This window comes from Saccopteryx bilineata, chromosome 9 (genome assembly GCF_036850765.1).
Source record: "Saccopteryx bilineata isolate mSacBil1 chromosome 9, mSacBil1_pri_phased_curated, whole genome shotgun sequence".
Lineage (NCBI taxonomy): Eukaryota > Metazoa > Chordata > Mammalia > Chiroptera > Emballonuridae > Saccopteryx > Saccopteryx bilineata.
The window spans coordinates 61,345,096-61,370,570 of record NC_089498.1 but is presented as its reverse complement, the minus strand read 5'-3'; the positions used below and the strand labels follow the sequence as shown (position 1 = coordinate 61,370,570).

The following is a 25,475-nucleotide window of genomic DNA, read 5'->3' as shown; positions in this document are numbered from 1 at the left end:
TTTAAATAGTATTTTACCTTCACTACTGAAGTATTCTAAATGGACAGGTTTTCATAATGGGGCTAAAAATGAAAGGACTCTTTAATTAAAACAGTGCCTCCTTGGTCTTTCTGTATTTTTTGTTTTGTTTTGTTTTGGGTTTTTTTGTTTTGTTTTGTTTTTTTCTGAAGCTGGAAACGGGGAAAGACAGTCAGACAGACTCCCGCATGCGCCTGACCGGGATCCACCCGGCACGCCCACCAGGGGCGATGCTCTGCCCCTCCGGGGCGTTGCTCTGCCGCGACCAGAGCCAGTCTAGTGCCTGGGGCAGAGGCCAAGGAGCCATCCCCAGCGCCCGGGCCATCTCTGCTCCAATGGAGCCTTGGCTGCGGGAGGGGAAGAGAGAGAGAGAGAGAGAGAGAGAGGAAGGAGGGGGGGTGGAGAAGCAAATGGGCGCTTCTCCTATGTGCCCTGGCCGGGAATCGAACCTGGGTCCCCCACACGCCAGGCTGACGCTCTACCGCTGAGCCAACCGGCCAGGGCTCTTTCTGTATTTTTTAATATTTCTTATGGTAGGGAGATTCGGTACTGATGAAGTTAAACAATGGGTGTGGTGTCCAGATTGAGCCTCTCTGACCTACCTTATAGCACACCTCCATATGTAAATCGGCGCAAATCACTATGCCTTCAACATTGTAGTTGAGAGCATCTCTTTATGACATGCAAAGGCTGAATCTAGGAAACTAGAATGGATAAGAAAAATCTCATGAATGAAATTTAAGCCCTTAACTTAAATAACAGGAGGACTTTCTACTTTATTTTACTACTATATTTAATTTTAGTGGGTACTAGGCAGCATGCCTGAAAATAACCTATAAACTTATGAGTCTGCATGCTTATAATTACACCATAATAAATGTTCAGAACAGTAGGTATTGAAGATTTTAAATAACATCAGACATTAAAGAGCATACTTGCTCAATGTTGAGCTGCTTTGCCTTTAGAGAATTGTGTCATTTGTTGCTACAGAAAAGAAAATGTAAATTGGGTGCCCATATGTTCCCTTTTGTTCAACTCTTTCTTTTGGAAATTTCCAAAGTTAGGAAATGAATATAAAAATGGTGCTGTACTTTTTTTTTCTTAAGAGAAAAACATCATTTTTTTTTCAGAAATCTGACCATTCTCCTAATCCAGGTGCTCTTGCACAGAAAATCATTTCATCCATAGGTTGTCCAGTGACAACACATTGAATTACTTGTCTTACACTTCTTTGTACTGAGAGTAATAATAATGTTTTCACTAGGTTTTCTTAATAAATATGTTTATCTGCATTAAAGTACTATTTAAAAGTATTATATGGCCTGACCTGCGGTGGCACAGTGGGTAAAAGCATCAACCTGGAACACTGAGGTCGCCGGTTCAAAACCCCGGGCTTCCCTGGTCAAGGCACATATGGGAGTTGATGCCTTCTGCTCCTCCCTCCCTTCTCTCTCTGTCTCTCTCTCTGTCTCCTCTCTCTAAAATAAATAAATAAATAATCTAAAAAATGTTTAAATAAATAAATAAAAGTATTGTATGTGGGCATTTCTTGAAACAGTATTATCAGTACAGTGCAGAAATAGGTTGTCTGTAGAAAGCCACAAACAATTTATTTTTTATTTTGCAGAATGGTTTCACGCCATTGTATATGGCAGCCCAGGAAAACCACCTGGAAGTTGTCAAGTTTCTTCTTGACAATGGTGCAAGCCAGAGCCTAGCCACAGAGGTAAGACACTGCTTCTTTTGATTCTTTCAGTGGGAAAGCTTAGGTGTTTCTGGGGTACTTTGTATACCTGGAGTTGTAACATTTAAAATTTATCTCACTGGTATTTTATATTGTATATTAATGTGTGGATTCATACATTTTTATAAACTACATTAGAAAGTCTATTTTTAATTTTAAAGAATTTTCCATTGCATAGATACCCTATCTGCTCTTAAATGTCTAGCCCTACCCTGTAAATGAGCTATTAATTTGGCATTTAAATATTTGCTTGAGAACACTTTTTCATTTTTTTATAATTTTGCTTCAAAGGCAGCCACTGTTTTGAAATATTGTTATGATAAAACAGGTTTTTAATTTTTTTCAAATTTAAGTTAGCATAATAATAATTGAATTTATAGATTTCTAAAGTTAACTAATAGATTTAATTCATACTTTCAAACAAAACTAGTAATTATTTTAAGTATAAATAAAAGTTGTATTTGAAAAAATCTTTGGATTCCTGAATAGAAGAATAATTTTAAAATAAAAAGGTTATTTTTTGTTTTGTTTTGTTTTTATTTTTCCATAATGAGAAGTGGGGGGGGGGTGCGGAGGCAGACAGACTCTCGCAAGCGCCGGACCCGGATCCACCCAGCATGCCCACCAGGGGGCGATGCTCAGCCCCCTAGGGTGTTGCTCCATTGCATTCGGAGCCATTCTAGCGCCTAAGGTGGAGGCCATGGAGCCATTCTCAGCGCCGGGTCCAACTTTGCTCCAATGAAGCCTTGTCTGCAGGAGGGGAAGAGAGAGACAGAGAGGAAGGGGAGAGGAAGGATGGAGAAGTAGATGGGCGCTTCTCCTGTGTGCCCTGGCCAAAATCGAAGCTGGGACTTCTACACATCAGGCCTATGTTCCACTGCTGAGCCAACCGGCCAAAGCCTAAAATAAAAAGTTATTTAAGAAGTCATTGGTACGTACTATCTTAGGTAATTTCTTATGAAGCATACCACTAAAAATCTATTGCTAATAATAAAGGAACAACATTTGGGTATTCTGTATTTTTAACAAAGTAATGAATTAGGACAGATGGTGCAGCAGTATCCTTGTCATAGTACCTCTCCTCTCACTTGCATTCAGACTGTTCCCTGAATGGCACGAGAAAGTTGGGATTATAGCAGGGGTCCCCAAACTTTTTACACAGGGGGCCAGTTCACTGTCCCTCAGACAGTTGGAGGGCCAGACTATAAAAAAAAAACTATGAACAAATCCCTATGCACACTGCACATATCTTATTTTAAAGTAAAAAAGCAAAACGGGAACAAATGCAATATTTAAAATAAAGAACAAGTAAATGTAAATCAACAAACTGACCAGGCCCTGGCCGGTTGGCTCAGCGGTAGAGCGTCGGCCTGGCGTGCGGGGGCCCCGGGTTCGATTCCCGGCCAGGGCACACAGGAGAAGCGCCCATTTGCTTCTCCACCCCCCCCCCTTCCTCTCTGTCTCTCTCTTCCCCTCCCGCAGCCAAGGCTCTATTGGAGCAAAGATGGCCCAGGCGCTGGGGATGGCTCCTTGGCCTCTGCCCCAGGCGCTAGAGTGGCTCGGCAGAGCGACGCACCAGAGGGGCAGAGCATTGCCCCCTGGTGGGCAGAACATCGCCCCTGGTGGGCGTGCCGGGTGGATCCCGGTCGGGCGCATGCGGGAGTCTGTCTGACTGTCTCTCCCCGTTTCCAGCTTCAGAAAAATACAAAACAAAACAAAACAAAAAAAACAAACTGACCAGTATTTCAATGGGAACTATGCTCCTCTCACTGACCACCAATGAAAGAGGTGTCCCTTTCGGAAGTGCGGTGGGGGCTGGATAAATGGCCTCAGGGCTGCATGCGGCCCCAGGCCATAGTTTGGGGACCACTGGATTAAAGGAATCACATGTTAACCCACCAAACTTTTGAGATCATGCCTTCCAGGGAAACCATGAAATATATAAACAGGCAGTTTCACACAAAAAGGCGTATAAATGACCATAAATACATGAGAGTATCTCACCCTCACTCATAGTCAAAGAAATATTAATTTATTAATTGGATAAAGAATGAGGTCTATTCTTATACCTATGAGTTGAGGGAAAAATTTAAGGAGCAGAAGAAACTGAAATTTTCCGACAGTTGGTACAAGTGATAGTTGGCTGCACCACCTTTGCAGAAAATTTTAGCAGTAGCTGTTAAAAATGAATATTTTACAAATTTTAATTTGGCAGTTCCACTTCTAATAATTCATAGTACATGTATGTTAGAAGAGAATGCGAAAACAGTATATAGGAAATCCAACATAATTAAAATACTTTTTTTAAAACCCGGAGGGAACCTAAATATGTACCAATTAGGAAACCTATTTAATCCGCATTGCTATAATTATATCATACAATAAAATACTATGTTGCTTTATTAAAAATGAAGCAAGACTATACGTGCTGATACAGAAACACGCTCTTAGTGTAATGTTATCAGCAGTTTATTCTGGGAATTAGGAAGGAGTCTTACTTTTCACTTTATACCCTTCAGTACTGTTGGGGAATTTTATTATGAGGACTGATTTTTTTATAATAATATTCTTGAGGCTAGTTAAGAAAGAACTGCGGGTTTGATAACCAAAGAAGGAACATTTGGCAGATGTCAGGCAGTGCCTCTCCTCCCAGCGGGCGGGTAGCTATCCTGAGTGCGGTGCCTCGGGGCTGAGGTCAGGTTCACACAGGGTACTGACAGTGGGGACAGGAGGGAGCATTGTTGGGTAAGAGAAAATCCGTTCTCATTTTTGGATGGAAATCCTAAATAATAGAAATGCCCTAAGGAAAGGGATGCCATGGTGCTGTTTCTGTGTGTGAGGGACAGGTAGTCTTCTTTTTCTGACTGGGATGTACAGATCACTAAATATCTCTCCTTTAGAAGCAAGCGGCAGCCCAGCTTCCTGCTGATAGATCTGAACTGCCTTGTAAACTTAGCATCATAACTCACTTAATTCTCTGGTATTTTTTTTAAGCTTTCAAGATCCAAGAGAAGCACTACAGCTAAGAAAATTAGTATGTGAGATCCTCAAAAAGTAATTGAGTCTTTTGACAAAGGTTATATTTTTAAATATTTTTACGTCTTTATATTAGCTTAATTTCATGTTATCTTTTTCAGTACCTATAAAAATAAAATAAATTTTTTATATAAATAAATTTTTATTAATTTTAATGGGGTGACATCAATAAATCAGGGTACATATATTCAAAGAAAACATGTCCAGGTTCTCTTGGTATGTTGCATACCTATCACCCAAAGTCAGATTGTCCTCCGTCACCTTCTGTCTAGTTTTCTTTGTGCCCCTCTCCCTCCTTCCCTCCCTCACCCCATAACCACCACACTCTTGTCCATGTCTCTTAGTCTCATTTTTATGTCCTACCAATGTATGGAATCATGCAATTCTTGGTTTTTTCTGATTTACTTATTTCACTCCGTATAATGTTAAATAAATGTTCTTAAAACAAGTCACATTCACATCTTCATGAGGGTTGCTGGTGCCTCACTACATAAACAAAAGCTATCCGACTCGAGATGTTTGACCATTTGATTAAATTATTATCTCTTTTGGATTGCTGGTATTAGAAAATAAATGGAACCAGCAAGAAATAAAACATTTTATTGACAAAGTGTTCTAAATATGATACTGCTCTCTTATTAGAGATGATATCGTCATATTTATAGAAGTCTGTATTTACAGAACAAACAGTAGGGGGCAATTAGAGGATCATTTAGATGGCAAATATTTAACAGAATTTTTAGTTCATTAAATAATGCGATATTGCCAAGTTTCTTTAATACATGGTATGTGTATATATATATACACACACACCTTGAATATATGGATCAAATCTTTGGCATGATTGTGGTTTTTAAGCTATTTCTATGTTACTATATACTGTATATTATGTATATCTGTTCCATATATATCTCCCATCTCTTGTTAAGATTTTTGAAGCATTAGATTAATGTACAGGAGGTACAAGAGTAGGTTTACAGTTGTAATAAAAATAAATAATACAATAATTAATAATAATCATACAAGACTAAGCTTAGTGTTTTGTGTACTCACAACTGTAAACCTACTTTGCCCACACTGTATTTGTTCACTTATTCCACGAGTTCAGCCCGGTGCCAGACACCCCACAGGGAGGTGACGTTACTCAGAGAGCTTCTGTCACTGTTTCTTTAGCATGAATTTATCCGTTCAAAAGAACGGCACAGAGCAAACCCAACTTTTTAAACTCAGTTTGGAAACAAAGTCTGCAGCTGCTAATTTTAGTTCTTACCACCTTAGAGCTGGAATCTTTGTGTCTGTCTTTAACTGGCTTGTGCAGGCAGCAGATTCTTTTTGATGATGCTAATCATCTCAGTTAGAGTTTGTTTATTTATTTATTTATTTATTTTGGTGCATTTCTCTATGTATGGGACCTGTGAATTTAAAAAGTTATATCCGGGAAAATGTAGCCATTTAGTTTTGCTCTGGAACAGCAGTGGGTTGTCATTTCTACCCATTAGTTTTTATCTAGGTTTTAACTCTTAATACACAGTTTTTTTCTTTTAGCACTCTATCCTTTTTTAAAAAATGTATTTTTTTCTTTTTATTGTGGAAGTAATGTAGTACATAAATAGGACAGTGTAATAAAAGTCAAAAAGAGGAAAAAGGCAGTTGTTTTTCCCTAGAGATAACATTTTGTCTATTCACCCGTGTTTTTTGTTCATGTACACAACACACACAGAGTTATCTTTATGAGAATGAGATCACATATTCACATGGTTATACAGATTACTTTCTCAAAACGTTAAATTACACTTTGAACTTGATGTTCTTACATGTAAACCAAGCATACCATTTTGGTAATATCTTGGTTGCAAACCGTTCTCTGCTCTCTTACTTATGGCTGCTTAGAACATCTTTCTGGTTACATTAATGCTAGTCCTTTTCCTCTTTTGGCTCTTCTTGGAAATGTTACAATGTTAGAACTTAAGCTAGATCTTGAAGCATGGAGAATAGAGAGAATTTTTATATGTAGAATGAGGAGGAGGACATTTCAGGGTGTGGGAACTAGCAGAGTATAGATGCGAGGGTAGGAATAGTCTCCACGTCCACAGTTAAGGAGACTGGCTGGATGGCAGGATTTATGTGAGAGGAGCCTGGGCAGTATTGTCTGTTAGGTGCATTGTGACCACCATGTTCCACATCCTTGAATTGAGAATGTGCTGCTTTGCATTCAGTCAAACAAGCGATAAGAGCCTTATCTATTTTCCAGCAAGGAAAAGAATGAGGGAAGTGGTCTTTTACATACACAAGACACCGGTAGGCAAGTAAGTAGGTTTTCTCTCTCTGCCTTACAAAGGTGTTTCTATTACAGTAGTCCTCATTTTGTACCACAAGGACCTCAGAAATAAAATATCATGCCCCAAATAAAGTAATAAGTAACTTACTTGCCAATTCTCTAGTAAAAATAATTTTTAAATATTCTTTGGAGTATATGGTAATGAAAGCATTTCAAAAGGAAAATTTGTGAGCCAGCCTAGGATTTTCCTCTGTGTTATTTATTATACAGTCAAAGGCACTAGATCACCCACCAATCAAATACCCACAGTGAAATCTGTAGTTGTCTCCTCTTTGTCAAGTCCCAGGGTAATACAAAATGCACCAATGTGTATATGTGAGTTTATTACAGTCATATTCTGCATGGTCCCTGTGCCTGCTTCCCTCTTTAGTCATAGAAGCCGAGAGACCTTTCTTAAAGCAGCGATGATTACAGTTTATGAATTCACATACCCTAATTGAATACCCGGTATCTGCTAGGTATAAGCAGGAAGAGTAATGAACCAGATAGGCATCTCCCTCAATTTTAAAATATCAGTGGAAATTTTAGTAGTGTAATGGAGATCCTTTGAAAAATGTGCCTGGATTTAACCTGAAATGTTATTGTTTTCACTGAGATTTTATGGATATTAAAATTATGGCATTTTTTATTCCCTACATAATACTTTTGTATATTTTCAAATTTCCCCAATTAATGTATGTCACTTTTTTAAACATTTTTTTATTTAATTAATTGTTTACATAGATTCTAGGGTCACCCCGAATGCCTCCCCCCTCCCCCCTATTCTCTTCAACATCTCCCCTGCCCCCCTCCCTACAGTGCCCTCCCCCCTTCCCTTCAGGTTTATCCCATCCTATCATCCCCTTTCCCTCTGTCCTATTTTCCTCTGGCCCCTTTGATCCCTCCTCTGTCTCAAATCTGTTCCTCAATTCTCATTATTCCTTGGATTCCTCAAATGAGTGAGGTCATATGATATTTTCTTTCTCTGCCTGGCTTATTTCACTCAACATAATAGTTTCCTCCATATTGTTGCAAAAGGTAATATTTCCATAGTATTCCATTGTATATATGTACCACAGCTTTTTAATCCACTCGTCCACTGACGGACACTTGGGCTGTTTCCAGATCTTCGCTATTGTGAACAATGCTGCCATAAATATGGAGATGCAACTGAAAAAAAAGAAATATATGTCACTTTTTAACAGAAAGAAAACCCCATAAACTTATTGCAGATTTCTTATTATTTTCTGCTTTGATCTATGTACCTTTGAAAATGCCTTTTCATATATATGTTTACTTATATATATTCGCTTTACTAACCCTAAATGCAGACTGACACTTGATCACCTTCTCATTTGTTTACCAAAAAGAAAGCATGCATTGGAACCAGTCTTGACCCACCCATTTATTTACAGGATGGCTTCACACCGTTGGCAGTGGCTTTGCAGCAGGGTCACGACCAAGTTGTTTCACTCTTGCTAGAAAATGACACTAAAGGCAAAGTGCGTCTTCCAGCTCTTCACATCGCCGCCCGGAAGGACGACACGAAAGCCGCTGCCCTGCTGCTGCAGAATGACAACAACGCAGACGTGGAATCCAAGGTGAGGCACAGGGGCACGTCCGTCTTGCAGCCAGCCAGCCTGTGTCGGCATCCTGGGAGATGCTGGGTCTCCCTTTTGGCAAGCTTAGGCCAAACATTCAACCTCACTGGAAGGGATAAAAAATAAGTGTCCCACATCAGCCAATCGGAGCACACCCCCCTTCGCCTGTAAAGCTAGGAAGTGATTGCAGAGGCCGCCCTATGCTTGCTAACAAAGAGGCCAACTCAAAATTGATCTATAGGAACCTGATACGTAGTTTTATTCCTCATAATAAACTTGTAATGTATGTAACACTTCAGCTCAAACATTAGGGTGAAAAATTATGAAATGCTAACAACAGCGTGTACAAATCATCCTTTGGTTGATATGTGAGATGACAGGCAATGCACTGAGAACTGATCAGCTGTGGAGAGCATGCCAGCAGCCAGCTTCCCGGCCCCAAATCCCTGCTGTGCTCACACGTATTCCTGGAGTTTCTGTGAAGGGAAGGTGGCGATCGGAGTCGGCCCTCGTGTAGCCCTTCATTCAGTCTAGCTGTCTTTCTCTGCCTACCGTGCTGCCGTCAGAGCTGCCATCCTCATTACGTAGCTGCCATGAGCTTTCTGCAATCCACATCACCAACAGCGAACTAACCGTTCATTTTTTCCTCCTCTTTGCTTCCAAATGTGTTAACCTAGATGGTGGTGAATAGAACAACAGAGGTACATATATATATATATATATACATATACATATACATATAATCTATATCTGCATCATCATTTTCCCCTCCCTTAGTGCTGCGGCCTCATTTCTTTCCCTTCTTCTTTGCATTGCCTTCTGTAGGCTAGATACCTGCTTTCTACCCCCGCCCCCAAAGTAGCATGTGCCAGAGAAGACAGTAGTTTGATTACCAGGGCTTTCTGCAGCTGAACCCAGTCTTTGAAAGGAGGAATTGAGGAATCCTGGAAACTTAAGAGTATTGCCATAGAGGTGTGTGAGATGAAGAGTTCCGACAGTTTAGATGCTCACTGGCTCTATCAAAAGCTGCAGACAACCCTGTCATTCTACTCATCTAGGACGGATTCCGTAGAGTTCCGCATGACACTTACCCTCACGGGTGTCAGCAAGAGGAAAGTTACCTCACAATGGTACCAATATGACCCACCCTTCCACAAGAGTCAGTAAAATAGCTAGCATGGCTAAGAAGCTTGCTAACAATTTAGAATGGCATCTAGCTCCTATAAGGTTTCAATCTTTGGGGACTAAGTGAATCGCTGCATGTTTTAGCATTTTGTAAGGAAGTAAAATGACCCTGGTATGAATGATCCAGAAACACGTGTTATCAAATAGGCATTTGCTAATAAAAAGACCAACTTGTGGATGCTTTATAGAATACCATCACCCATTACACAAGACCAATTAATTGTAGTGTACCTCTTCCCCCAAATTGCTTTCATCATTATAATTCTACCTCACATTGAATATATAAAATGAATTGAATTTTGACAGAGTATCAATGAACAATTCTGTCAGCAGTAATAAAACAGTTGATAGTAATTGAACTTCTATGAGCTATCATGATTTTTGTTGTATTTTAACTTTCTGAAATGTTGCCACTTTCACTTACTACGCCCAGATTACTAAAACTGCTCAGTCTTCACCCTTGTTTCCTTCCTGGCTGTTCCGCTGCCTACAAGTTTGGCATTTACTTAAAGCTCCGTGAGCAATTGGCACTCGCCGAAAGAAACCTAGTACAGAATTGAATGTGGACTTCGGCATATTTTGCTTCCTCGTTTTTATTTGGGCTGGGCTATGGTATTAACATGTCTGACAAGGGGCCAGAAGGAATCAATTAAATGTCTGCTGTGTTTTCTCTACAGAGTGGCTTCACCCCGCTCCACATAGCTGCTCACTATGGAAATATCAATGTAGCCACATTGCTGTTAAACCGAGCAGCTGCTGTGGATTTCACTGCAAGGGTAAGAGCACGCTGCAATGTGACATGCCTTTAAAGCATTTGAAATGATTCGTAACCTTCCTCTCCCAGCATGAGGGGGAGGTTGAGACTGACTCTCTTGTTTTTAAACAGATGTGCCTGTTTCTTATAGGAAAAGTAAACCAAGATGCAGTGGGGGGGAGGGTAATTAAATATATATGTGAATAAATGGAAGATGTGAGTCAAGTAATCATGATTGGAAACTACAAACTTTTCCCCAGTTGAAATATCTGAGACTATTAGAAATTGGTTAAGTGGCAACCAACAGGTCTCTAGATCAGAATCTTGACCTTGCAAGTGGGAATGTGCTGGAATATCTATCTGGATGAGGCCCAAACTTCAGAACCCAAATAACAGAGGTCATCTCTTGCTTTGTTTTCTGTCCCCAACAAACTTGCATAATGAGAAACAAGATTCTGTAACGTGAGTAAGCTCACCTTCACGGAGAAAGGAATTTGCGGCATGTGTATCACTGGACAGCAGTGGGGACATGTGACCAGAGTCATACTGCTCTGGTTCAGTGCTAAGCTTAATCATCATAAACATCATTATCGTCAGAAGCAGAAATGGAGTCAGAAACAGATTGGTGCAGTGGCTTAAAGTGTGGACTCGGGATTCATTTGCCCTTGGTTCAAATTTTGATTTTAACTTTTCACCAGTTTCCTCACTTGTAAGATAAAGTAATATAAATTATGATATTAAATCATAATAAAATAATGTTATCATTCCTTTATTGGGTCAGTATGAGAATTAAAAAGAGAGAGTGTATTAAACACTTGGCTGCATTGGTCATAGCCTTCTCACTGACAGCAGCAGTGATTTTGAACACAGTATTTGAAGTATATATTATTTTTGCTGAAATGTCACTTGTTACAGGAGAAGTGAGACTAGATCACATCGGGAGATGGGGCATAACAGCAGCAGTAACAGTAAGAGCATCTTTGAAGGAATTATTGGGTGGCAGATGCCAGGTTAAGCATTTTTATCTCATTTATTTTTTTATCCAAGAAAGTGTTACTTATGCCTGTTTTACTTAAACCAAGGCTTAGAGATAAGAAGTAGCTAGTCCAGGGTGACAACTAGCAAATTAGAAAAGGCGGGATTTTGGTGCCAAAACTCTTAACCATGTCAGTATTTAGTCATTAGGTAACCTTAGGGGTTCATTCTTCTTTTCCATCTTATTAGTCCTATAAAATGAAGAAGAGCTCGGATAGTACTGTTATAAAAGCTATCTTCTACCCTATCATAATCAGCATGCTAGCAGCCTTTATGGTTTAAATGACTCAGGAGTGCCAGTCGGCTCACGTCTAGACTCTAGAGCAGTGGTAGTCAACCTGGTCCGTACCGCCCCCTAGTGAGTGTTCCAGCTTTCATGGTGGGCAGTAGCGGAGCAACTAAAGTATAAATAAAAAGATAGATTTAACTATAGTAAGTTGTTTTATAAAGATTTATTCTGCCAAACAGCAAAAATCCGACATAAAGTACTTGGTAAGTAATTATTATTATATGCTTTAACTTGCTGTAACTCTGCTTTATAAATTTTATAAAGTAAAGTTACTTCCCTACTTTATAAATCACCATTACTGTGGAACTGGTGGGCGGTTAGAAAATTTTACTACTAACAGAGATACAAAAGTGGGCGGTAGGTATAAAAAGGTTGACCACCCCTGCTCTACAGCTTTGTTCTCACTACATTAGCCGCATCCTTGGGCTTCAGGGACAAGGCAGACCTGAGGCCTAGTTTGAGTACGGGCTCCTGCAGCTTGAGCATAGAGTTGCTAGCTAGAAGCCTGAAGTCGCTGGCTTGAGCAAGGAGTCACTGGCTCAGCTGGGGTCCCCGGGTCAAAGCACATATGAGAAAGGAATCAGTGAACAACTAAGGTGCGCCAGCTATGAGTTGATGCTTCTCATCTCTCTTCCTTTTTGTCTGTCTGTCCCTGTCTGTCCCTCTCTCTTTCTCTCTCTCTCTCTTCTGCTTAAAAAAAAGGATTAGTGGAGACTTCCGATGAATGTTGTTAATTTTGCCTGAGTTAGCACATAAGAGTTAAAATAATCACATTGTATTGTTATTTAAACTCATTAAATTGCAAACTTGTTACTGGTTTGGAAAGCATTATTAATGAGGCCTAATAGCATTCTGAGCTGAAGGCCGTGGTAGAATTTGATTATACTTTATAGCTGCCTGTACTATGCTTCCCTCTGCAGCTGGTGATTGATGACTTGCTTTAAAGGTGTCAGAGAAGAACTCGTCTTCATAAAGAGTTTAAACTAAAGCAACTGCTGGTTGCCTTGAGAACCCCATTCTGGTGCCAAATCTCTAGTAATCCTATTGCGTAATCATAGTCACCCAGCATCTATACTTTTGTACTCCGGAGGCCTCTCCGTTCCCAATTTCAGTGAGGTCTTCCCAGATCACAGCCCTCAAGAATGCAACAGAAACAGCGGGTAGAGAAGTAAGATACCCTGATCACAGATGAGATCAGCTTTTACCTGCTCAGAACAATGGAGGATTATTAAGCTACACTGCTAAGAATTAGCTGCAAATCATAACCATAAATCATATGCTTCAGGAACTGGGTTTAGATAGAGATACTAGTTAAACGGTTAGAGATAAATTAAACAACAGCTGCAACCTTTGTCTTAGGAGCCTGTGATCTCTGTTTCCTGGTTGTGACAGATCAGTGAAGAAGGGCAAATACAGTCTTGTAGTTCTTTGTGAGTGGAGGGCATGACCTATGGCTGCCTGCTAACAAAGAGAGCTGGGGACTAGGGGCAAGGCCAAGGCCACAAATTCTGGAATCATTCTCTGCATTCAGGAAGCGTGCATTTCTGAAGCAGACACGAGGAAGACATGAACACGGTGTGGCTAAAGGGGGTACACAATAAAACGAATTGCTTTCTATGCTGCTTTGTAGGGCTAGCTAATTTATGCAGCAATAAAGCAGATGCTAACCGGCGGAGAAAGTTATGGTAACCGGTTCTACCATACTGATTTCAGATTCTTCTTATGATGTCAGTTTCGATTTTTGTATTGTCACTTAGCTATGTGTGTGTAAGGTATTCTGTCTGACATCTTAAATATTTCCTTCTGGATTACCCTTGAAGACCTGTTCAGCCTCACAGGTCCGCTGTGGGGAGTGTGAGGAGCAGCTGCTGAATGCTGCAATGCAGCATCAGCGTTCTTCATTCTCTGAATTGAGTCTGCTGAGATGGCGTTGACACTGAATTTATGCATGACCCCTGCTCACTTAGCAAATCATTCTGGCTCTCTTGGGGAAGAGAAGGTAACCAGGGCACGCCAGAGCTGCTACTGAGTATCATTCCAGTAAGGAGTGTTGATGCGCTAGAAGCCCAAATTATATTATGTGGATGGCTGCAGAGTCCCTTTCATTGATTGAAGAAGATAGATTGATACTTTGCTGGCTAAGACTTTTTCCATCAAACATAATGGACCACCTAACTTAATTTTCACTCTTGTCATTGACCTTTCTATTTTTAAGCAGTATTATTCAAGTCCCATTTGGGGAAGATAATTGAATAAAATATCCTTTTTTGGTCTTGTTATTTAGTACTTTTTGGTTTTGCTCTCAAAAGATTAGGGGTTTGTATGTTTTAGTGCTATACCTCATTTTGTTTCTAAAAGGACTTTAGGTAGTTTACAAATTAAAATATACAAAGTAAGACACATAAGAATGAAACTGAAAATGTAAATGTTACCAGCATCTGGAATAAGCCAGTAAATACCACCAGAGAATAAATTTAGGTCTTAGGGACTTTGATATATGTAATGAAAAGGAAATCATAGTTAAATCATTTTTATTTTTTGGCAAAATAAATCTTACAGTTATCTATAAAGAGAATTTTGTCTGTGTTAAATAACTCAAATGTGATTTTTATTATGTGAATTTTTCTATTAAGAACAGTGAGAACCCTGGCCAGTTGGCTCAGTGGTAGAGCGTCGGCCTGGTGTGCGGAAGTCCTGGGTTTGATTCCTGGCCAGGCCACACAGGAGAAGCGCCCATTTGCTTCTCTACCCCTCCCCCTCTCCTTCCTCTCTGTCTCTCTCTTCCCCTCCGGCAGCCGAGGCTCCATTGGAGCAAAAGATGGCCCAGGCACTGGGGATGGCTCCATGGCCTCTGCCCCAGGCGCTAGAGTGGCTCTGGTTGCAACAGAGCGACACCCCAGATGGACAGAGCATCGCCCCCTGGTGGGTGTGCCGGGTGGATCCCGGTCGGGTGCATGCGGGAGTCTGTCTGGCTGCCTCCCCGTTTCCAGCTTCAGAATAATACAAAACAAAACAAAACAAAAAGAACAGTGTAATTGTGGAGGGGGGGGGAGACAAGGGAAGAAGGGTATAGGGGAGATAATTAGTGATGGAGGAAGACTTGACTTGGGGAGGTGAACACACAATATGGTGTACAGAGATATGTTCTATGGTTGAGCAACTGGAACCTGTATAATTTTGTTAACCAGCATCACCCCAATAAATTCAGTTTTACAAATTCAGTCAGCCAGGAAGCTCCAATTGTGAAAACATCAAAGACCCTGCCTGTTACATAATAAATGCTCAATAGATGTTCATTTTTCCTCTTTCTTCTGTAAGTGAAATTTATAGTAATAATCATTTAAGGTAGTTATAATTTGAGTATTTACTAAGTCCCAGCTTCTTTCTTAATCATTTTGTGTGTGTTATCTCAACATTCTTATGAGGGCTAAAGAGGAGGTGTAATGAAATACACTGTTCATACCCTGCTCTTCCTCATTTTTAGGACTTTGAATTCCTAAAGGACAGGCCTGTGCATTATTACACCCTTTAAATTCCCAGTACTTAGCATTGGAAAGGTCTCAATATATAGTTATTAAATTCAAGAGTGAAGAAATAACTTCCAGTCTTCTTTATCCACTGTACCTGGTGTATGACCAGTAGTTGCAGCTGTTCACATGCAGGTTCCCATTGAATTTGGACAGATGGTAAAGAAACAGTGCATCCAAAAAATGGTGAGCCATTCCTTTATTAAAGTGTCGCACCTCTTCATTCAGAGCACACAAAGCTACTGACACAACCAAGAGAATCTTCTCTGGTTCCTGTAAGGTATTTTTCCCCGCCCAGAAGGAAGGAAGGGGCCCTGAGCCACAAAGTGTAGAATAACAAAAAGGCTTTATTCAGTACAGAGCGCGCATCCCACCCAGCAAGGTTCCCTGGCCCCGAGGTAAGATGGAGGCCAGGGAAGTTGCACAAATTAAACCGCGTGGGAAATATTTAAAGGGGTCCCTCTAGGGAAGTTGAGCTAACATGACGTGATGAAATCCCACTGGCTGGTGGACGGTCGCTTTTTTCCAAAGGGTTCCTGTGAAGCCTCCTTTAGCGTGCTTGGTTGTGGGCAGTCCTAGCCAAAGTTTGCGGGTCTGAGTTCCCCACGTGACCATCCCCCATTATCCACTGACCTTACAGTTCCTAATCAAAAGCCCCACCAGTTCCAAAGCCTCTCACCTCTGGTTCCTATCTGCCAACATGGCTTTTTACTCTACAAAACTGGCTTCTCTCTCTTTCCTTGCCATCTTGGCTTCTCCCTGTTCTCATTCTGAAAAAATGGCTTCTTCCCTTTCTCCTTCTCCTTTCCTTTTAAAACTTCTGGTGCCAAAACCCTTCTTCCAGTAAACATTAGCATAACAATGGCCCTTCCCAAGCAGGAAGATAATTAGCAATTTCACAGATCACATACCTAGAGCTGCCCAGCACCATTTTTAACAGTAAAAGTGAGTGAACTCAAAAGACATAAATTTTACAAACTGATTTGCCCAACACCTGGGTACCCAGACCTATTTAAACTTTCTTTGCTCAAGTCTTTCAGAATTTCAGAGAGAGCGTCACCTAGCATTAGGAAACTGCTTCCCAAACTGACGTCACTGAGATAGAAAATCTGCATGAAGGATTCTAATAGAGGAATTTTAGATCGGTGCACCAAACCCAAGTATTGAATATCAGATGGTGAGGAGCAAGTTTATTTAAGCAATGGAGAGACTTGGTTTTTAGCAGTGTCCATCAGTGTCCATCAACTTACAATCTTCCGGAAATAAGCCCAATGACTACAGACTTTATAATCTTCATACAACATCAGGTTAGTTAAATCTTTCACAGGCCAGTGATTGAAAACCACTGATGAAGATGACCCTGGAAGACAAGCCTAGAACAAAGGTCTAATTACCAGGGGCTGCAGCCAAGTCTTGTTCACTCAAGGGTGTTTTAAGCAGGGCCTCAGATGTGTGGTTTTAAGACCCAATCAAGGCTACCACCAGAGGGTGCTAAAAAGGACATAGCTGCCTGACCAGGCAGTGGCGCAGTGGATAGAGCGTCGGACTGGGATGCGGAGGACCCAGGTTCGAGACCCTGAGGTCGCCAGCTTGAGTGCAGGCTCATCTGGCTTGAGCAAAAGCTCACCAGCTTGGACCCAGGGTCGCTGGCTCCAGCAAGGGGTTACTCAGTCTGCTGAAGGCCTTTGGTCAAGGCACATATGAGAAAGCAATCAATGAACAACTAAGAAGTCACAACGCAACGCGCAACAAAAAACTAATGATTGATGCTTCTCATCTGTCTCCATTTCTGTCTGTCTGTCCGTCCCAGTCTATCCCTCTGACTCTCTCTCTGTCTCTGTAAAAAAATAAATAAATAAAAAGGACATAGCTACTCAAACACGAAGAGACATGCATCACTCATGTGTGAGTGGGGCTGACTTTTGTAATGGTTTTATAAGGGTACTGGGCTTCTGGAGACTTTACTTACATCTGTGTGGTGGTGACACTGCAAATATATTTTTCAACATGTTTTTTTCTCATTATGTAATTTATTTTTTTTTAAAACTACAATAAAGCCAAGAAAGAAAATAAAAACCACCCATAACAGTTCTTTTATGGGATCTGTGTTGGCCCTCACCCGAAGAGGTGAAATGTCTTAAGTTACAGCAGCATAGAGTGAGGGAAGAGCCCTCAGATGCATGCTGGGTCCCTGGCTGTCGTCCTGGTTGCATCATCAGTCACCTACGGGGTCTGAGAAAAGTTCCTTCATCACATGGCCTGCAGCGTTCCTAACAGCATATATGAGAGATTTCAGTTCCACTACAGTCATTTTAATATTTACATATCTGTCCTTAAGAAGACCAGGCCCTGGCCGGTTGGCTCAGCGGTAGAGCATCGGCCTAGCGTGCGGAGGACCCGGGTTTGATTCCCAGCCAGGGCACATAGGAGAAGCGCCCATTTGCTTCTCCACCCCTCCGCCGCACCTTCCTCTCTGTCTCTCTCTTCCCCTCCCGCAGCCAAGGCTCCATTGGAGCAAAGATGGCCCTGGCGCTGGGGATGGCTCTGTGGCCTCTGCCCCAGGCGCTAGAGTGGCTCTGGTCGCAACATGGCGACGCCCAGGATGGGCAGAGCATCGCCCCCTGGTGGGCGTGCCGGGTGGATCCCGGTCGGGCGCATGCGGGAGTCTGTCTGACTGTCTCTCCCTGTTTCCAGCTTCAGAAAAATGCAAATAAATAAATAAATAAATAAAAATTAAAAAAAAAAAAAAAAAAAAAGAAGTCCAAATACACACATGAATATATTTTAATTGACTCAGACTGTCAAATATAGGTTTATCTCCTTGTATAAGGCTCAACAGCATTAATGGTAAGACAGTTTTAAGATGAGTTACATAACCCTCCTTTGCAATGAAAACGGGGATTTGAGAGCCTTGGCAAAGGAATGAGAGTTATGGAAAAGTAGCTATGTGGCTACTGCATTAACCATATTCTTGTTGCCATGGTGATTTTTTTCATCTCAAGGGGAACAGAACCAGTAAGTGACGGGCAGATTGGTGGGGGATACACCTTTTATAGAGAGCTTGCCCTAAGCTTGCCAGACAGTCTCATTTCTGCCTTTTGCATTCCATTCCCTGAATGCCACATCAAAAAAGAATCTCTTACATAATCTTTTAAAAAATGATTTTATGTATTGATTTTTAGAGAGGATTGAAAGAGAGGGAGAAAGAGAAAGGGGTGTGGGGAGGAGTGGGAAGCGTCAACGCATAGTAGTTGCCTCTCGTATGGGCCTTGACTGGGCAAGCTCTGGACTTGGAACTGGTGACCTTAGCAATCCGGGTTGATGATCTTTCCACTGCTCTACTGCAGGTCAGGCTCTTGCATAGTCTTAAAGGGATATACTCATCTTACATTTGTAAGCACATTTGAACTCACTAACAGCTTCCTGTGCGTTGTGGGATCTGTGTAGGCCCTCGCCTGAAGAGGTGAAGTGTCTAAGTTACAGCAGCGTACAGTGAGGGAAGAGCCCTCAGATGCATGTGGGGCCCCTGGCTGTCGTCCTGGCTGCATCAGCAGTCACCTACGGGGTCCGAGATAAGTTCCTTCTTCACATGGCCTGCAGCGTTCCCAACAGCAGGAGAGAGATTTCAGTCAGCCCTTGCCCTCTGCCTGACCGCCTTGTCTGACAGCGATGGAGGCAGCCTTCCTCTTCCCTTGCCGTCCACAGTAGGGAGTAGGTCTAGGACAGTGTCAGATACTCAGTGTAGCAGTCAGACTGCAGGGGTCCCACACGGGCCCTGCGACTCACTCTGTGTGCTCTTTGACAAGTTATTTATGCTTCAGCATTATCATCCATAGAATGGGCCCAATAATACCTAGTGCATAATCATTGACATGACTGTGTGCAATAATTTATAGAATTTGCTTAGCACGGTGTTTGGCACAGAACACCTAGGCAAGGGCCACAGCTATGTTTGTGGTAGTTGTTCCTGCTTTCTCCAGGAGGGGACCCATCATTATAAGACACATTGACCTGTAAAGCGTGACATGTGAAGCAGGTGGCATGGTGGCAGCTCTGTAGAGCACTTCTGGAACTAGTCAGAAAGGTTGCTTCCCAGAATGTTGCAGTTACATTATTTGTAGTGATATTTGTCAACTTGAGAAGGTCAGCCTTTAAGAAACTGTTTGGGGTTCGTTGAGGCAGTAAGAAACTTAATTAAAAAATCATAGAAATTGGAAGGTGCATATTTCTCTTTGTTTCACTTCTCCTCTTTAATGTGTGCTCTGCTTCCTGCAGTGCTGCTCTAGAAGTTTTAAACTTTTTAATGACTCAAATAAATTCTATAAATTCTGTAAAGATGAGTTCTGTTAAGATAGGAATTGGCAGAGCTTGCTATATTCATATGTACTTTAAAAGATAATAATTTACTAGCTACAGAAATTTTACTTCCTGAACAACTCAAGTGCTGCAACGAGAATTGATACTTCTCATCTCTCTCCCTTCCTGTCTGTCTGTCCCTGTCTATCCCTCTCTCTGATTCTCTCTCTGTCTCTGTCAAAAAAAAATAGAAAAAGAAATTTTACTTCCTCCAGTGAGTGCAAACAGCAGCAAAGGATGGCTGTGTTCCTCTGCTCACCATTCTGGAGCACTGTTCACACTTACTGTGTCCCAGATCAAAGCAGGAGGTCCCAAGGAAACATTCAGGTAGGAGATCAGCATAGACTAGCATAGTTGAAAATAAAAATTGAAAGACTAAGCTGTGATAGAAATACAGGGATTAGAATCAACTCCAAGAAATGGAGAGTGAAGCCACTGACCCAAGTGAAATGAGATTGGATATGAATGGTGAGTCTAATCCTGGTGCTGGGCTAAGGGCACCAGCCTTGATTGTGCAGGTGGAAGAGAGAATCACTGCAGGGTTTTGTTTATTTGTTTGTTTTGAGATATAACTGACATATAACATTGTGTAAGTGTGAGGTGTACAACGTGTTGGTATGACACATTTATATACTGCAATATGTTTATGACAGTACTGTCAGCTAATACGTCTATCAAATCATTCAGTTATCATTTCTTTTTTGTATGTGTGTTGAAAACAGTTAAGATCTAGTCTCTTAGAATTTTTTTTTTTCATTTTTCCGAAGCTGGAAATGGGGAGGCAGCCAGACAGACTCCCGCATGCGCCCGACCGGGATCCACCCGGCACGCCCACCAGGGGGTGATGCTCTGCCCCTCTGGGGCGTCGCTCTGTTGCATTCAGAGCCATCTCTTAGAATTTTTGAAGTTTAAAATACGATACTGTTGACTATAATCACTGTGTTGTGCATTAGATCGCTAGGACTTATTTATTTATTAGTTGCAAGTTTGTACTCCTAAACAACATCCCCCAATTCCCCCAGACCCTGGTAACCACCATTCTACTCTCCGTTTGACAAGTCATTGCAGGTCTTTACATGGAGAAGTGGGATGATGGCAGTAGCATTTAGGGTGCATGATGACATGCATATGAGACGAAATGAAGAGACTTGGCTGTGAGCTGTGGCAGACTCCAGTCACACAGAGAAAAGAACTGTGGATGAGGAGAAGCATATCTGACTCCATGTGATGCTCCTCTCCTCAGAGATGACTTCTGGAACCACACTAGTTCCACTGGTTCTCTGTAGGAGAAGGGAAGCACTGCTCTCCTTAGCATAACAGTGCAAATAACTATGTCCCAGCCCAGATGCCACCAGCACCCTCACTGAATCATGCTGGGTTGAACATCTCTTCGCAGCCAAGAGATAGAGCTGAGATGACCCGGGATGGGGAAGAAGGACCCAGAAGTTCATGTTCAGTCTGAGATGGTTCTCAGAGACATCCAGCATCCCGCAGTGATGCAACTCTAAGACTGGTTGGGCTGGAAGACCCTGAGGTTCCTTTCAGCCCTGATCATTTAGACCTTGAACTGGTAGGTGGAAAAAACTCACACAAAATGCAAACTGACCTGACCAGGTGGTGGCACAGTGGATGGAGCATCAGACTGGGATGCGGAAGGACCCAGGTTCGAGACCCCAAGGTCTCCAGCTTGAGCGCGGGCTCATCTGGCTTGAGCAAAAAGCTCGCCAGCTTGTGTTCAGGGTCGCTGGCTCGAGCAAGAGGTTACTCGGTCTGCTGAAGCCCCCCAGTCAAGGCACATATGAGAAAGCAATCAATGAACAACTAAGGCGTCGCAACGAGAAACTGATGATTGATGCTTCTCATCTACCTCCGTTCCTGTCTGTCTGTCCCTATCTATCCCTCTCTCTGACTCTCTCTCTGTTCCTGTAAAAATAAATTAATTAATTAAAAAAATTTTTTTTAAAAATGCAAACCGATTTAGGTAATACCTTTCATTCATAACTAGGTACTAGGTGCTATGTAAGTTTCCCATACATTATTTCATTTATTCTTAAAATAATCTTGTGAAGTGTGGGTATGATTTCTATTTTACACTGAGAAGAAAAGTTAAATAGCTTGTGCAAAGCTGCACAGCTTTAAAATGGTAGAGCTTGAGCTAAGAAATAGCAAAGTAAATATAGAAAAATAAGACAGTAAAAACAACCAAGTGAAATGAGCTACATTGACCTGTGCAGTTCAGACTGTAGTAACAGTGAAGGCCATGTGTACTGAGCTTTGGACTTAATCCAGGGTCATCACAGGAAAACGAGAACTGACAGCAGCCTCTCTCAGCCCAGCTGGCGATCTGTTCTCTGCCTGCCCAGAACTGCAGAATGAATTAAGGACATTTTAAAAACGATTTTAAAGGGGTTTTCTTACTGAATAAGAAATCTCATTACACACATAAGAATATTTTAATTAAAAGATTAACAAATATAAAAACTGACAAATCATCAGATTCATTCTAAAATATAATGTATACCCATTTCCACAACATTCTGTGTATTACCCTATATTTTTGCATCCCTAATGATCATGCTTTGGAATGGATGGTTGATATTGAGTAACTTAATGGCTTTATGACAAAAGAGTAGGACATACATTTTTTCTGAAAGGAAAGACAAAGCAGGCTCATCTCTAAAAGGAGCAAGTATTTCTACGTTTGAAAATTTTTTTTTTTTAGATTTTATTTATTCATTTTTATTAGAGAGAGAGGGGAGAGAGAGGGGAGGGAGGGAGAGATAGAGAGAGAACGGGGAGGAGCAGGAAGCATCAACTCCCATATGTGCCTTGACCAGGCAAGCCCAGGGTTTTGAACCGGCAACCTCAGCATTCCAGGTCGACGCTTTATCCACTGCGCTACCACAGGTCAGGCTCTACGTTTGAAAATTTAAAAGCACTTTTTGAGAGCCTCCAAGGCAGAGCCTGGTGACCAGTTTTCCCAGTGGGCCAGCAGCCTCCCACTCCTCTAGGTTTGGGTTCGGCTCATTTAGGGTGGGACTTTACAACCTGTGTTTCTACTACGTTCCTTGGGTGCTTGCTCGGATCAGGCTTGATTAACAAACATTGACTGAAGCCAGGCTATGAAAATCTTTCTCAATATAAATTGTCCAAAGTTGGACCATAGAAATTTCAATATGCATTCATTTGTAACAATAGTATAACCTTGAATTTACATCATATTTAGAGCTTACAAAATTCTTTTGCATCAGTTGAGACTCACAAGAATAAACATTTTTGTAGATGAGCAGACTGAGATCCCAAGAAGTGTGTCCTAGATCCTATGATAGTAAACAGGATCCTATGATGGAAGAACAGGAATTTGAATCCAGACCTTTCAACACATTTGATTCTACCTTGGTGCGTGACCATTACCCAATGGCAACAGTGCCCGCTGGAAGCTGAGGATGACGTGTCAGCCGCTGGGTAGCTGGGGTCTACCTGGCCCCTAGAAGAGAGCTTTCTCTCCTTAGGACAGGTGCACTGCACACAGATAAGGCAATTTGCACCACACCAACTCTGTGCTTTCCTACACCATCTTTCTCTTTTTTATCTTGTGACAGAGATAGAGACAGAGAGAGGGACAGACAGGAAGGGAGAGAGATGAGAAGCATCAATTCTTCATTGCGGCATCTTAATTGTTCATTCATTGCTTTCTCATATGTGCCTTGACTGGGGGGGGCTATAGCAGACCAAGTGTCCCTTGCCAATGACCTTGGCCTCAAGCTGGTGAGCCTTGCTCAAACCAGATGAGCCCACAGCACTCAAGCTGGCAACCTCAGGTTTCGAACCTGGGTCTTCCACATCCCAGTCCAATGTTCTATCCTCTGCGCCACTGCCTGGTCAGGCCAAAACCACTTTTATTTTAGAAACATTTAAGACATTATTTATACATATTGACATGTTTGAAACTTCAGCAAGAGTCGAATTTATCCAAAGAGCAAGTAAGGACAGGATACCTGAGAAATCAATGGTTTCAAGTTAACTGACATATCAAAAGCCTATAGGAGTGATTTACTTTTATGGAGGGGAAAAAACAATTCACTCAGGCATGAATTTACTTCCAGAATTATCAGAAATGCTATAGATGTGTAGAAAATGTATCATTGTAAAGCCCATTACTATTTTTGTTTTTAAGAATTTTTTTATAATAGAGTGTTTAAAAAAGGAGGTAGATTTTTTTAACTTATAGCATTTTTAGAAATATTACAGGAAATCTAACATTTGATTATCTCACTTTAAAAGATTAAACATTTTGAAATTTTACTCAATGTATAGAAAGCAATTAATAATTGAATTTTTAATAACCCTTTCAGTTTAATTATTATATTTCTCCTCAAATATTTCTAGCGAGGAGAGTTTTCTTTACTGTAACAGATTGCAGGCCACTTTTAAATCAATCATCACTAATAGTGACACCTTGAACAAATATGAAAATCGTGAGTTTTTTCTATTTAAAATGACACAGTTAACCTCACCTCTCTTTTAGATATTGAATATTGTTTATATCAGCTTTGAGATGTGCTGTTACCTTTTGGATGGAAATTGTTTCAGCAGCATTTTCAAAAGAGATTATGCTCATTGGGTTGAGAGATAGAGCTGATGTTTGCCCAAATTAAGATGAGACTCACAATCTCTATGTATTTTCTCCTATATGTCCCACTGGAAAGAGCCAGCACAGCTTTTTAGATTCAGATGACCCAGGTTCAAATCCTAGCTCAGGTATTTTCTAGGCATGTCATCTGAGGCCCCTTTCAGCATCACTTTGCTCACCTGTATATTTGAGCAGAAAGCATCTATTTCATGGGTTGTGGGCATTGAGATGATTTATGTCTCAGGATTTTCACAAAGTAAGAGCTTAATAATAGGCAGGGTTGGTGTTTTATTTTAATTATATTTATTCTCTTATAAAATGAAGAATGTAGTGGTCTAAATCAATAGGTATTGAAGTTTTTTGTTTGTTTATAGCAGAACTCTTTTTTTTTCTAAAAAATTCTTGCAGAAAAAAAAAGGTATTTACTATTTCCATATTCAATAGCCAAATTTTTCTGATTGTTTATGAAATTATGGAAACCCTGAAGTATATATACTAAAAAAATATATACATTTAAAGAACATATATTGTACACCCATCAGAATGGCCAATATCAAAAAAGGAGAAAAGAATCAGTATTACTGAGGGTTTGGGTAAACCGGAACTTTTGTACTGCTGTGGAAACGAGAAACGGTACACCCACTGTGACGAGCAATGCCACCGTTTCCCGGCAGAAGTAGTTGTTTCTTCCAGGTCCTTGTTTTTAAAAGGATGGCACTCACATGTTTCTATCCTGTTCTATCACGTATGTTATAAACCACATGTACCTGTAACATTAGTCCAGCCACGACCTGCCCTCTTCCCCTTCCTCTTTGCCACTGCTGCCCAGCCAAGGGACTCCTAAAGTTTCACAGCCTGAGCTGTGCTGAGCTGACCCTTCTGTAACACCTTCTGCATTCATCCTAGGAACTGCCAACTTTAACACTTTAGACCTCACCAATTATTTCAGGTCTGTATGGCTTTTCTACTCGAATTTTTCA

At 41.2% G+C, this 25,475-nt stretch overlaps 1 protein-coding gene across 22 annotated transcripts in view; it reads left to right on the top strand.

Annotated features, from left to right (window-relative positions):
- ANK3 (ankyrin 3) overlaps positions 1–25,475 on the top strand; it is a 745,841-nt gene that overhangs the window by 506,115 nt on the left and 214,251 nt on the right. For all 22 annotated transcript variants that reach the window (XM_066242002.1, XM_066242003.1, XM_066242004.1 and 19 more), the window contains 3 exons: positions 1,646–1,744; positions 8,531–8,716; positions 10,579–10,677. In XM_066242002.1, coding sequence (XP_066098099.1) covers positions 1,646–1,744; positions 8,531–8,716; positions 10,579–10,677 — 384 coding nt within the window. The remainder of the gene's footprint in view (positions 1–1,645; positions 1,745–8,530; positions 8,717–10,578; positions 10,678–25,475) is intronic.